The 14926-nt window shown below is 38.5% G+C and overlaps 1 protein-coding gene across 5 annotated transcripts in view; it reads left to right on the top strand.

Annotated features, from left to right (window-relative positions):
• BLMH (bleomycin hydrolase) overlaps positions 1–14926 on the top strand; it is a 48596-nt gene that overhangs the window by 16308 nt on the left and 17362 nt on the right. For all 5 annotated transcript variants that reach the window (XM_073797174.1, XM_019926965.2, XM_019926967.2 and 2 more), the window contains exons 7-11: positions 5583–5738; positions 6623–6781; positions 6897–6964; positions 8756–8873; positions 11525–11594. In XM_073797174.1, coding sequence (XP_073653275.1) covers positions 5583–5738; positions 6623–6781; positions 6897–6964; positions 8756–8873; positions 11525–11594 — 571 coding nt within the window. The remainder of the gene's footprint in view (positions 1–5582; positions 5739–6622; positions 6782–6896; positions 6965–8755; positions 8874–11524; positions 11595–14926) is intronic.

A 14926-nucleotide genomic window follows, 5' to 3' on the forward strand; every position in this document is an offset into this window, starting at 1 on the left:
TTGCACTACCTTCCCATTCTAACATTTCTAATTATTACAGTTTCCTCCATTCTGCGTCTGCCTGTAGCTGGCTTTCAACTCTCACCCTTCTAAGTATTCATGACTGACTCTCAACTATTGCATCCTGCCTTCCTCCTCTCACTTGATGTCTGTCTCCAGTTTAGCCATGGGTATAGGAATTGACTCCATCCCACATCATTTGTCTTTAAATTGGGGTTACACATTCTTTCCCTATGTCCTGTATTTCATGCTTTCTGTGTCCTTTTTCTTTTTTCCATTCCCTTTCCTGGTTTTATTATTTACCAGTATTCAGTTCTGCATAATGACTTGTGTTCAGCGTCCAGTATCTTTTTTTGTCCTGAATACCAAGTGCATCTTGTGAGAAACAGGTGACACTCCCAAGTTGCCCACCAGAGAGCAGACTCAGATATCCAAAGCTCACTGCCAGCTTTGTACTTTGGGAACCGGGAATATTATTTCAGAACAGCAGTCTCTTATCAAGAAATGTAGTATCAGCAGGGGCCCTGGAGACTATACTTTGGAGAGTTTTTAAAAATTAGAGCTTGTTTAACTATTGTTAGTTGACTTGGAGCCAAATATTCCTTCCAAAGTGTTATAAACTGACTTGAATCTGAATGGCTTTGGATAATTATAGTCATGGTAAACAAAGCAACATGTCTCAAATTACAGTTTTACTAAAATCCAAGAGAAAGAGATGTCACCCTTATCCTCATTCATGCCTTATGTGTACCTTTGATAAAACTTCAGATTTATAAATCATATGCAGTAGGGCATAAGTATTTGTATTCCAAAAAGATTAATCGTAGAATTCATTTAGATAACTAAAATGCAGGTTTCCTTCAATGCATTTTTGGGGAGAAGGAAGGAATGATTTAACACTTTTTACTTTAGATAGGGAGTCAAATGCATAATGAGGTATATGTAAATTATAGTGTAAAACACTCATTTATATTTAGAATGTGTTTAAAAGTAAACAGAAATTCACTTAGTTGTCTTAAATCTTCATTAGGCCTAGCCCTAGCCTCCTTTTTTTGGCCAGAGCCTAACTGAACTGAATAAACCACCCTTGGGTGACTGAGAATTAATCAAGATGACTCCATATAAAATGTTCATACACATGTGACAATGATTACTAGTTAAAAATACACATCATTTAAGTCTATAAAACCTTCTTTATTTAAACATGTTCTGATTATATACTTTCACTGTCATTGTCTTTAGTTACCAATGTCCTCATGATGAAAGGTGCCATTTGTGGCCTTGGTGCTGAGCAAATACAAAACGACTCTCTGGTCCTTATGAATCCCAGACAGAGCTCATTAGTCCATGGCTAGATTAGCTCAATTACAGTTGCTAATGTGATACCCTGCTGCTGCTTTTCTGTACTAGAAACCAACCTGAGAATGATACAACATTAGAAGAGAGGTGGGGCTTCCCTGGTGGCGCAGTGGTTGAGAGTCCGCCTGCCGATGCAGGGGACACGGGTTCGTGTCCCGGTCCGGGAAGATTCCACATGCTGCGGAGTGGCTGGGCCCGTGAGCCATGGCTGCTGAGCCTGTGCGTCCGGAGCCTGTGCTCCACAACGGGAGAGGCCACAGCGGTGAGAGGCCCGCGTACCGCAAAAAAAAAAAAAAAAAAAAGAGGTGGTTTAAGGAGCAGCTGTTCAGGCTTATAAAACACAAAGTAAATCCTAGTAAAGGAAGATTCTCTCTTGGGAAACAAAACATAAAATGAAAGGCAAACATAACTTCATCTGTAGGCTAATCTGTTTCTGTTAAGATGGTAGAGTCAGGCTCTGTCTTCCAAAATAACACATGAATTAAGAGTCTTTTTATCCTTAATTATAGGCCTAATGTCATAGGCAGGCCTACATCTAGTTTTCTAGCTTTGGTTCAGAGAATAAGTTTGAGTCTTGGTATCAGGTTCCAGTCTGTCCCAAGGCTTTTTGAGGCCTAGAATGAATGCACTGGAGATGATGCACTGGAGATGATGAAGAGAGATAAATACAATTTCAGTGGCTGATGATAACATATGGATGCCGATTCAGAATTGGGGGATCTTGGACGTGTGTTCCCTAAAGCCCGATAGGGACTGGGGTATCTAATGAATTTACCTAAAGGTCAGTTGGGAGAAGTCCTGGCTACTCAAAACAACTACTAATGTACAGCTAAGGAGTGTCAAAAACTAAGCTCCTTAAGTGGTCTTTCTGGCTGAAAGTGGTGGGGTTGGGCGTGTTAAGAAATCAGGCCGTCATAGATCATTCTCTGGTGATTCTTTCTAGAGCAGAGGCAGGAGCCAACATTTCTGAAGGGAGTGGAGGGTAAAGTGAGGGAAGAGGGTGGGGTCTATCAGGTTAAGGACAGCAGAGTTCTCCAGAGTTGGGGTCCAAGGAGAGGAGGGGAAGGAAAGGTTTATTTCTTACAGGCTATAGCTTTGTTTTATTCTCTAAGCCTTCCCTTTTGTTCTGCTTTTAGGGTCTGCCCAGTTTGAACTCCTAAATTTAAGTTTTACACCAGTCACTGGAGAAGAACTTTTAATTTAAGAAAACTGTTTTTAATGTGGTTCTTCTAGTGTTTGTTGGGATACGTCTAAGGTCTAGTTTCTGTCCCTGGTAGATTAAGTCTAGCAGGGGAGACAGTAGAGAAACACAAATGACACTATGGAATCAAATGTTAATTTTTCTAGCTCACACTAATTTCTCCCTTCTCTGAATACTTCTGACATAAAAATTTAATTAGTGAAAACTTTCTGGAAAAGGGTCATCCTGCACTGAGCTTTTTTTTTTTTTTTTTAATTTTTGTTTTTTGGCTGTGCCACATGGCTTGCGGGGTCTTAGTCCTCTGACCAGGGATTGAACTCGGGCCCTCGGCAGTGAAAGTGTGGAGTCTTAGCCACTGAACCGCCAGGGAATTCCCTGCACTGAGTTTTATAGCATGGGAGTAGGATTGGGTTTTGAGGAACAGAAGAGACAGTAAAGTTATGAAGGTGACAGCAAGCTGAGTGCATTGAGTGGACAGTAAGGAGAGACATAGACAGGCCTGACGGGTGAGCAGGCTCCGTGATGGGAAATAAGGTTGGGTGAAGTTACAGAGAGCCTTTAAAATCCAGCCGTGTTCATCAGAGAAATGCAAGCTAAAGCCACATTGGGGATACCATTACTCACCCACCAAAATGGCTAAAATTAAAAATACAGTGCCAGGCTCGGCAAGAATGTATTGTTAGAACCACTGGAACTCCCTTCCTTTGCTGGAGAGTATGTAAATTCCTTCAAGCCCCTGGAAAACCGTTTGGATAAAAATATTCTTAGCTGCTTTATAGATAACCCTACACTGAAAACACAGCAGTAAAGACAAATTAGTGATACCCACAGCACCATGAGTGAATCTTACAGGCATTATGTCAACAGAGGTTGCCATACACAGCAAAGAATATGCTGTGTGATTCCATTTATATGAAATTAAAGAACAGGCAAAAATAATCAGTGGTTATATAAGCCAAAATGATGCTTAAACAAAAAAAATGATGCTTACCTTGGGGAAGGTGTGGTTATTGATTAGAAGGGAGCTAGGGAACCTTTGGGACCCTGGAAATATTCTGTATATTGATTTGAATGGTGGTTACATGGGTGTATACCTATGTAAAAAATTGAACTGAGCTGTATATGTAAGATTAGTGCACTTTGCATACCTGTTGAATGTATGTTATGCCAAAGTAAAAAAAAGAAGACAAGTAGATCAGGTCATGGAGTTTAGATTTGTTATGGGAGGTAATAGGAAAGCATTATTGAATCTTCAACAAAGAAGTGACTTGAAGAAAGGGTGGTACTTCTGAAATTATTCATCCTGTGGTGGAGAGTGGAACAGTGTTCACATCATTTATCATATCTAGGTCAGATATAGTGCTAGATGCTATAGGAGATACAAAATATCTATGACCTGGTCCTTATCCTTGAGAAGTTTATGACCTTTTGTAAGAGACAGGTTATAGGAAACTCAGAAAGTTACAGTAAACGATAAATGCTTAATTCATGGTGTTATAGAAATAGTGCTGAGGTCAGACCTGGGTTCAAATCCTAATTTTGCGATTTATTGGCTTTAGGACTTCAGTCAAGCTATTTATTTCCCTGAGCCTTGGTTTCCTTATCTGTAAAATGTGAACAATACCTACCATTTTTTTTTAGAGGATTGAGAGATATGATATTTAAAAATTGTAGTACAGCACAGAAAACAGTCAATAAATGTTCCCTTTTTTGTTTTAAACCCTGTACCAATGGAGCAATACTTTTTTTTTTTGGACAGTGTGTGACGTCAGTTTAGACCATGGTTCTGCCAGTTACTAGCTATGTGATCTTAAGTAGGTTACTTAGTTTCTTTGAGTCTCAATCTCTTTTGGGGGAAGAAAAGAAAAAGGAGGGGAAATTATGCCTTGAGAGAGTTCTGTGAGAATTAAGTTAACCTAGCAGATATATAGTATCTAGCGCAAAATAGTCACACTTAATAAATACAGGATCCGTTTCTTTTGACTGTATTGGAGTATATCAATACAAATGTATGGAGCAAATAATACAGGTAATAAGATTGGATTAGGGTGGTGCCTGGGGTGGAGAAAGAAGAAGCAGATCGTAGTGTGTATTTTTTAAAAGATAAAGCAAATTTGATACAGAAGAGGAAGGTATGTCTCTATACTTCTATTTTTGTCTTTCTATAAGATGAAAATAATATAAAACATTGAAATATCCTTGGATTGTAATAATGCTAATGGAAGGTTTTATGACATCATTGGATAGTATGTTTAGGTCTCACAACCCAAAAACTGGTACCTTACTACTAAATTTAGTCTTGTTCTAATAATAATTTTAATAGACATCGTTATCTAAGCTCCACCAAAAAGTTAATGAGTTTTCTGCGAGTAGAGACCCCTGTCACAATCAAAGCAAAACCTAGAAGCATAAAGGGAAGGAAATCCATAAAATGTATGTAATTATTTGTTACTTAAAATATAATCAGCAGGGCTTCCCTGGTGGCGCAGTGGTTGAGAGTCCGCCTGCCGATGCAGGGAACGCAGGTTTGTGCCCCGGTCCGGGAAGATCCCACATGCCGCGGAGCGGCTGGGCCCGTGAGCCATGGCCACTGAACCTGCACGTCGGAGCCTGTGCTCCGTAACGGGAGAGGCCACAACAGTGAGAGGCCCGCGTACCGGAAAAAAAAAAATTTAAAAAAATAAGAAATATAATCAGCAGAGCAGCAACCAGGTCTTGTTGTGTATCAGTAGTGAGTGATTTCTTTGCTAAGGAAGTTTAACTTGCAGCGCAAATCCTAAGCACTAAATATTAACATTTCAGAATTGTATTGTTCACAGTGTTTATTTAAGAACTCTTAAATAGCTGATATCAAATCCTGGACATCAACCTTCCAATTTTTGGAGCAATATTAGATTTCCTGTGAAATTTCTGGCTTGAACTTAGCCACTGATTTCTTGTGTTTCCGAAGCTAGAAGAAAATGAAGAGGTAAAAAATACTGCTTCTCCCTAGCCATCGCTCATCTGTCCTCCTTTTTTCCAGATATTCAGAGTGGTGTGCATCTGTTTGGGTAATCCACCAGAGACGTTTACCTGGGAGTATCGAGACAAAGATAAAAACTATCAGAAGATTGGCCCCATAACACCCTTGAAGTTTTACAAGGAACATGTCAAGCCACTCTTCAATATGGAAGATAAGGTTGGAGACTGGCACTGGCAGCCACTGGCTGTTTACTTTCAAATGCCTGTTGACTACAAGAAAGAATACACGATTCCTGGGTTCCCATGCATGGTCATCAAACTAGACACTAAACACAATTTTTCCTCCTTCCTCTGAGGTATTTTATGTACCAATTCAGTTGGTCATATTAGGATCCCCAGTGCTCCTCTTCAGAGATTTTTCTAACTATGGGCCAGCAGTCAGTTTAATTCCCATATGCTCCCCTGATTTGGGCCCTGAGTCATTCTCAGGTGCGAAGACAATAAAAGTATACTGGGTGTTTCTTACCATGGGTTCAGAGCATCACTCTACTGTGGGCCCCTCTCGGGACTCTCTTGCAGAAGGGAGCAGTGTCCCATCCTCGTTTTTCCCGCTCACTTCAGGGCTTCTCCACCTGCCTAGCAAGATGACTAGAGCCCCTTCTTCATTGGCATCTTGACCGTCTTAAAAGCACATGGCGTTGTTTTATGATTGGAGTCCCAACTCAGTTGTGGTACTGCCAGATGTTGAGCCTTTCTGGTAACTTGAGAGCAGAGGTCTTGTAGTGATGGACTCGTGAATTGCCATCTTGCCTTACTCAGTGCACACAATTCTGCAGAATTAGTTTTGGGGTGATTCCTGCCAGTAGGAGAAACAGGTTGTTGCAACTCCCAAATATGTCCCTTATACTAATTAGAATATACAGGGACCTCTCTCACATGACCTTGCCACCTTTTGTTTCTCATTTAACAATGTGTAATGCTTGTTCTTGTAGGCAGAGGCGCTAAGCTTGATAACAAATATATGAACTTAAAGGAGAGGTCTGTATCTTGCTTGACACTCCTGGTTTTATGTTCTAATCAACATGTTCTTGATCTCAATAGATTTGTTTAGTGAATGACCCTCGGCCCCACCACAAGTACAGCAAACTTTACACGGTGGACTACTTAAGCAACATGGTTGGAGGGAGGAAAACTCTATATAACAACCAGCCCATTGACTTATTGAAAAAGATGGTTGCTGCCTCCATCAAAGATGGAGAGGTTGGTATTGTTTCTTTGTCTTCTGCATAGGAGTTAAAACCTTTCCTTCCAACTTTTTTGGTGTAATAGGAAGAACTTATGTTGACTTCTTTCTTCTTCTTTCCTCTATTTCTAGGCTGTATGGTTTGGCTGTGATGTTGGAAAACACTTCAGTGGCAAGTTGGGCCTCAGTGACATGAATGTGTGAGTGCAAGAAATTTAAAATAGAAAATCAGTTGTGGGTTGTGACTGTTGGAGTGCATTCTTGGTACGAAGTGACTCAGCTCAGGTTCACTCAAAGATTAAGGTTGGCCTGAGGGTGGGTCTGTTTCTATTTTGTAGAGTTTGAGGATTCATAGCAGAAACTCCACATATTTATATGCTCTAACCTGGGAAGTCAAGATCGTACTTCATATCTGAGTTGAAATTGTTGGATGTTCCTAAAAAGTCATCCTACATGAGAAAGACACTTAAAAAAAAATTTGTTTTGCTATAAAAAAAAAATAATGTAACACTCAAAGTAATATTGTAAAAGATACAATCAATGTGATGCCAAGTATTTGATACCAAGTATTTATCAAAGATACCACATACTTTTTGTCTTTATTTTTGTACAATAATTACTTTTTAAAAGACAACTTAAGGGACTTCCATGGGTGGTCCCGTGGCCTCCACGCTCCCAATGCAGGGGGCCCGGGTTCAATCCCTGGTAAGGGAACTATATCCCACATGCTGCAGCTAAGAGGTCACATGATGCAACTAGAAGATCCCACATGCTGCAACTAAAGATCCTGCACGAGGCAATGAAGATCCTGTGTGCCGCAACTAAGACCTGGTGCAGCCAAATAAATAAATATTTTTTTTAAAAAAGGCAACTTAAAAGTTGGATTACTGGGACTTCCCTAGTGGCACAGTGGTTAAGAATCCACCTGCTAATGCCAGGGACACAGGTTCGATCCCTGGTCCGGGAAGATCCCACATGCCACAGAGCAACTAAGCCCGTGCGCCACAACTGCTGAATCCCGCGTGCCTAGAGCCCGTGCTCCACAACAAGAGAGGCCACTGCAATGAAAAGCCCGCGCACCACAATGAAGAGTAGCCCCAGCTCGCCACAACTAGAGAAAGCCTGCACACAGCAATGAAAACCCAACGCAGCCAAAAAAAAGAAAAAAAAAGTTGGATTATGAAAGGTTATAAAAATAATAGTAACTGATTACTGTGTAAATCTGCTTAGTGCGTTTGGGGTTATAATTAAAGGTTTTCCAGATCTCTTGTTTGCTATTTGAGCCTTCTTAACTACTTCTATTGCTTTGATACCTTATGTATTTTGTCTTTATGACAACTAGGACTAATATACATACATACTTTAAAGCATTCCTCCTGTTTGTTTATGACAATGAAGATTGATTTGTGAACTGAATCATTCAACTTCATTGACTGTTAAAATATATCACTTTAGTGTTACTTGTAAGTAATTATTACTTGTAGGAAATTGAGTAAATATCTTGACAGTTAGCAACAGGAGAAAGGAAGTCTGCTAAAAGAGAGAATTCATGAGGTTTTTTAAACTTTGAAAATATTCTCCAATATTTTGACACTATTTATTTAAATTTCACAGTTAGCAGTGGTCTAAATGAATTCAGAAACTGAGTGCTTCTGCCGGCTCAAAAGAGCATTTTTGAAAGAAATTACTTCAGAAACTTTTAAGTTTTCTTGCCAAAATGACAATGCAGGCTTATCTTGTCAGCTTTTTGATTTGGGGAATTTATGTTTAATAACTTTGTATTTTTCTGAGTACTCTTGTGACACAGAGAGAATGGAATCCCATTGAGAGACTAAATTTTGCATGTACCACGTTCTGCAAAGAGCTACAGCCCAGATATATCTGGAGCTGCAAAGCCCCTTCAGGTTCTTCTATGATCCTTTTACAACCAGAAGCCAATTATCCCCCATGATTGTACTCTGTATATTCTGTGCTATTGTTCTCTTTTACAGCTATGACCATGAGTTAGTGTTTGGTGTCTCCATGAAGAACATGAATAAAGCTGAGAGGCTGACTTTTGGTGAGTCACTTATGACCCACGCCATGACCTTCACTGCTGTCTCAGAAAAGGTATGACCCTCAGCGTGCCCACTCCAGTGTTTGCATAGATGGATCTACATGCTCCTGCAGACCGTTTATTCCAGCAGAGCTTCTTCATAGTGTATACGATTTCTGTTAAAAGTTAGCAAGACATTGTACCTGCCTCACTTGGGGTTTGGCTGGATGCTCAGAAGTAATAAAAATAGAAACTTTCCATGAGGAGCAGAATTTGTGTCAGCAGGGAGTAAGGAAGTAACTGCTTTTCTGTAACTTTGGAAATTCCTGGTGTGAAAAGAGGTCAGCAAGGGAACTTGGGAGAGGATAACTTCAGTTTAATAAGGAATTAAAATGTACCCTGAAAGTGTTCACATCTTGATGACTTATGTTCAGACTCACCTTCCTTTCATTTGTCATTCAGATTCTTCTGCAGTAAAATGTCAATAACACTAATATGTAGACTCCATGCCCATTACTGGATTTATGCAGAGCTTCAGGAAATTGGATGTAAAAAGTATGTTGAATTTCCTATGAAATACTCTGACTAGTAATATCACTGTTTCTAAGACACAGTGTTGGAAACAACAACTGCAGTTTTATTTCACAAATAAGCCTTCCCATTTCTGGGCTGTAGAATAGATATTTACTCCTGTGCTCAGGGATCATAAAGAAGAGAAGACTTCAAAATACTTTAGTTCTTTACCACTGCAAGCAGAAGTGTTCTTTTCCTAGCCTAATTGGAAAGAAAGTCACAGAATAACTACCTTGACCTTAGAAGCAAAATATTAGAAGGAACTTCTCATAAAATACTGTAAATAATGAAATAAAATTCTATAGTAAATAAACTAGAATAAAATACTACTAAAATACTTAGAATAAAATATTATTAAGTTGTTCATATTTATGTTTGGACCTCCTATATTGTAAAATTCAGTGGATTTATAACTAAAGCTCCTTAAAGTTAAACTTTTAAACTATTCAGAGGATTATTAAAACGGAAAACAAACTAAAAACCTTGTAATTTCCAAGAGAGTTTTGGGTTTTATCATTTTCCATCTCTATTATAGAGTATTCCTGTTTTTCAGAAATAAAAATCATACATACTCCATGTCATTTTCTCTGGAACTTCCATTCTTTCATTGGCATGGTTTATTAATATGCTTTTTTTTTCCCCTCTGGGAAACGGAGCTACATTACCTGTAAATATTATAAAGCAGAATTGATACTATCATAACTGGAATTTTATATTGAGATTTTTCTCTTCCTTCTACTTTGAGTTTTTGACCACTGCATAACTAGTTTGCACTGCATTTGAATGATAATGCAGAGATAAATGCTAGTAAGTATTCTGGGATATTCTTTCTTGTTTCGGGTTTCTTGGAATCCCTCTGAGGGAGGTCCAGATATTATTCTATATTTGTAGATGACATGGCTTGATCTAGGTCATGCAGGAATTCATTGGCAAAGGAAAGAAGAAACATTTTGAAACTTACTATAATAAATGACTTTAGGTGATATAGATTCTAATAGTTATATTTAAAAGGAAAGTAAAGATGGACTATAATGCAGGGAGTAGAAAACCAAAACATTTAATAAGGTAGCCCCAGAATGTATAGTTTATTGATGTGGTTTTAAAGGTACCTGGGGCTAAGATTAAGGGGTAGGTAGTCCAGATAAGGGTGTTTGAAACTTGTGGGTTTGATTGTTGGCTATTTCTGAGACTGAAAATTGCTGAGATTCAAGAAAACTCTCAGGAGTAAAATCAAATCCCATGTAGATGAGACTCGTGCAGTTTTATGCAGGTGGGAGTTGACAGATGAAATCATTAGGAGATAATTCAGGAGCCAGCTCTCTTCTCATGCTACCAAGATTTAAGTTGTTTTGACATCAGCTAATGCCCTGGGTAAACATGAGAGAGAACAGTCTTTTCCCAAGTGCAGCCTTCTTATCCCTCTCTGTGTCACTGTAATAAAGACTATAAATGAAGGTTATCATGATGAGTATCGTTGTCCCTTTAAGAAGATGAAAATTGAGCTTATTTTATTAATGAAGATAGAAGGAGAACGGAACTGCCTGGGTTTTGTTTTATGAAAATAGTGTTTGGTTTGCCATTCAACCTCTATTGTATTAAATTCAATATTTGTGTAACTGAATCAATAAAAGAACACATAGGAGAGTGTCATTACTCGGTTCCCCTAAGAAAGAAAAGTAGGCTGTATTGATGAGAATGTGTTTGTTTTCTTTTTTAAACTCTTGACTAGGTCTTAGAATCATTTCTAAAATAAATACAGTGGGATACCTCTGCAAAGAATGCTGATTAATTAAAAGCAAGAGTCTCTGGCTTCAGATGGTGTTCACTGCTTTCAGTAATTTAATATTTTGTTTTTCTTGGCCAAGAGGCATTTTAGTGTGCTTATTTTCTGTATACAATAGAATGTAAAGAAGAAAATAGTATTTATCGCTTTGCTGGGTTTATTGCATTTTCACCCCAAGAGATTCAAACTCCACTTCTATTAGAGTATCCCTTTGGTTATAGTGGAAGATATACGGCCCTGGTCATGTATATCATTGCTGTATAGAGAAGGCTCTTTCTTCTGAGTGGCTGAATAAGAGCTAAAATTACATGACATCTCATCAGGACGGATCTAGTTTCAGACTACACACTGTCATCCACTCTTTTGCAGGATGATCAGGAGGGCGCTTTTGTGAAATGGAGAGTGGAAAATTCGTGGGGTGAAGACCATGGCCACAAAGGTAAGCTTAATCTGGTAATACTAACTCAGAGTGACTAGGTGTGCTCTACTCTCTGCCTCCTAATGTGAAGAAAAAGCTGCCCTAGTGTGGATCATTTTTATTTTTCAGTAATTGGTCCCGTTAGCTAGATTATTAGCTAGACTACTATGGAGAAAAATCTGAGGATCTCGTTTGCCCCCAGGATCCCTATGCCCAGCATGGTAGGCCTGAGCTCCCTGGTTGGCTCTGAGATCAGTATGTGCTGGCATTTGTTCCAAACCGTGCTGACCCTAATAGACCTTCGTACCAGAATCACTTGGCCAGTAAGAAGTTTGAGTGCCCTTTGCCAGGACACTTGCTTTGTGGAGTTTGGTGCATTTTCATTTACTGCACTAACTCTAGAATAATCAGAAGCTTTCTAGTGGGAGAATGGGATTGGCAAGAAACTTTAGGCATGTATTGGAGACTCATGAGAAGTTGTGAAGTCTAAAGTTGTGAAGTCTAAATGCTGTGGTTACCATTTAGACGGTTTTATTCTGACAATCAAAACGCAGGCAGAAGTCGTAAGTAAATTATTGTAATTAGGCTTAAAGAAAAACCACAGGTAATATATGAATTGTAGAAAAATAAAAACTACAGATAAGCCAAAAGAGGGGAAAAAAATCTCTAATAATCCTGCTACCCAGCGATCACCATTGATTAACTGTTTAGGGTATATTCTTGCAAATCTTAGAGACCATATTTCTTAAGACTGTTTTTCATAATAGATTTAGTAGATAAAAGCCTTTTAAGGTATTGTTATGCTTTAATTTTTAGAGTTTCAAACCAAAAAGTGGCAACTACCAGAGAATATTATGCATGTCAGCATTATTTGCTTGTGTGTTATGCGCTGGTCACATCTTGTAGCAGCTGTTTCCCAGAGTCCATATTTCTTACTTTTAGCCAGTGGATTCTGGCTAGGAAGGACACATAAACCACAGCTCTCTAGACTAGTTAGAAGACTGGAAGGAAATAGGTAGGGAATCCAGTGAGATTACCCAGACACTTGGAATCAGACTTCAGCTATCTCACCCAAGCAGCAATCAGCCAGAAATTTTCTTTAAAAAAAGTAAAACAAAATGAAAGAAAAACAAGAAAAACAAAATAGCGATCTCAGCAACTCTTTACCTGTTGCTTCCCTCTTTGTTTAAGTGATTTTCCAGCTAAGTTCTTTAGAGCTCTAAGATTTCCACGGGTAAAAGGTGGAGGTTTGGAAGGGAGCAGGTGGGGCTTCAGTCGTTTATATTTGAAAACTACTGTCTTAGAAGAGCCTTGACAAGACTTGAGTATGCTGCGATTGAGTGGCACAGGCTAGTAGGTGATAGCCAACACCTAGAGGCCATTTAATCTGTCATTTCAAGTCTTTTCATCTCCCCATGAAATGCTCATTGGTGGATTTTGGCAAACTATCTCTGGGATCTGCTGTGAAACTCAGCTCAGTGATTATATGTAAACGAATATTAGCGCTGTTGGTGTGTATCTGTTCATCATCAGGTAGTTGCATGTCCCCCATCTGTGATTTCTGTTATTGTTCTGTGATTATGGGGCACTTGCTAAATTAACTATTATGAATTAAAGTGCAACATATTTTTTAATTGGTGATTTCTTATAAGATAAATTCATTTTAAGACACAAAACATTGGGATCAGGTAGAGGTGGGTATAAGGAAACTAGCAAAAAGATTAAAAACAACTCAGAATTCAATTATATCCGTTAAGTTGATGATGGTTAAGAAGTGGATGCAAAGGAAAAGCTTGTCTTGAATTGGAAGGATTTGGTATTTGTAACATTTTAAAACATAAGCTATTGTTTCAGATGAAACTCTGTAGCTTCTGTTTCATTTTTGGTCTTATTTGGTCCCTGTAAATGGTTTGTTATTATAAAGATTAGTGTCTAGGAAAAGGACTAAAGTTATGGTTTGTTTAGACCAGCCTGGACCCGTTGGCTTGTTTCTGAGATATTTTTCTATCTATAACAGTCACTGAGTTTGTAGTTAGTAGTGATACCCATTTAAGAGAGGATAAACACTTGTAAAGTCAGGCAAAAGCTATGTGTTCTGTGTAGTGTGAGTTATTGTCTTTATTACTTTGAACCTAAATACCTACTCTTAAAGAGGATTCTAGGCCACTTTGCTAATTTATTTTTTTCCATTCAACTGTACCTCTTTACTCCTAACTCAATAAAAGTTTTGCTTCTGCTGATTTACTCATTATATTATTATGTTGAGAGAGCTGGGGTCTTTTTTTTTTTAAGTTCAAAGGTTATAGCTTATTGCACTATAAAACATTAACCAGTTTTGCTTCCAACCCAGAAGTCTAATATTTAATTATTTACATAATTATATGAATTTTATCATTTATATTATAAAGCACACATAATTATATCACACACACACATTTTCAAATGTCCTTTGGCTCTTTGAACTGATTGTGTTATCTTACTGGTTCACTCTTGTAGTGAGTTAAATAAAAATCTTTAACACGTGTTCATTTTACATTTGCATTATATCACCATTTTACTTCATAAAATTTACTTTAATGACAATGATACTCCCTTCTTAGTTTTTTTTTTTAACATCTTTATTGGAGTATAATTGCTTTATAGTGGTGTGTTAGTTTCTGCTGTATAACAAAGTGAATCAGCTATACATATACATATATCCCTATATCTCCTCCCTCTTGTGTCTCCTTCCCACCCTCCCTATCCCACCCCTCTAGGTGGTCACAAAGCCCTGAGCTGATCTCCCTGTGCTGTGCGGCTGCTTCCCACTAGCTATCTGTTTTACATTTGGTAGTGTATATATGTCCATGCCACTCTCTCACTTCGTCCCAAGAGCTGGGGTCTTGATCCCTGTGGTCTGCCTGTAATCCTTCCTAGTGAAACCTGTCTAGTTAAGACTAAACTAACTTTTTTGTTGTTCTTGAATAACTGAAATGCCTGAGATTATACAGAGTAAAGCATTTCAGTAGAGAGCCAAAAGATAAATTGAACTGAGTGGGGGTAGCGAATAGTTCATTCAAAGCCAAATAAATTATTCTCATGTGTTTCTTGGTAATGTTCTTTCTGACTTAACAGGAAGGAAGGAAAGAAAACATGATCTAATTTAATTGGCACACTTGGCCTGACCTTAGGAGAATACGTAGTATGTTATTATGCGGGCAATGTGTGTTTACCCCAGCAGGGCCCTCCCGTCTGTCATCCTGGTGGGCATTGGCTGCCACGTCTGAGACAGAACCTCTTTGATGCTCTTTCAGGAGACAGGACAACCATAAACAGCATCGCTAGGATTTTGTTTCTGTAGATAACATTGTTAA

This window comes from Tursiops truncatus, chromosome 20, assembly GCF_011762595.2.
Source record: "Tursiops truncatus isolate mTurTru1 chromosome 20, mTurTru1.mat.Y, whole genome shotgun sequence".
Taxonomy (NCBI): Eukaryota; Metazoa; Chordata; class Mammalia; order Artiodactyla; family Delphinidae; genus Tursiops; species Tursiops truncatus.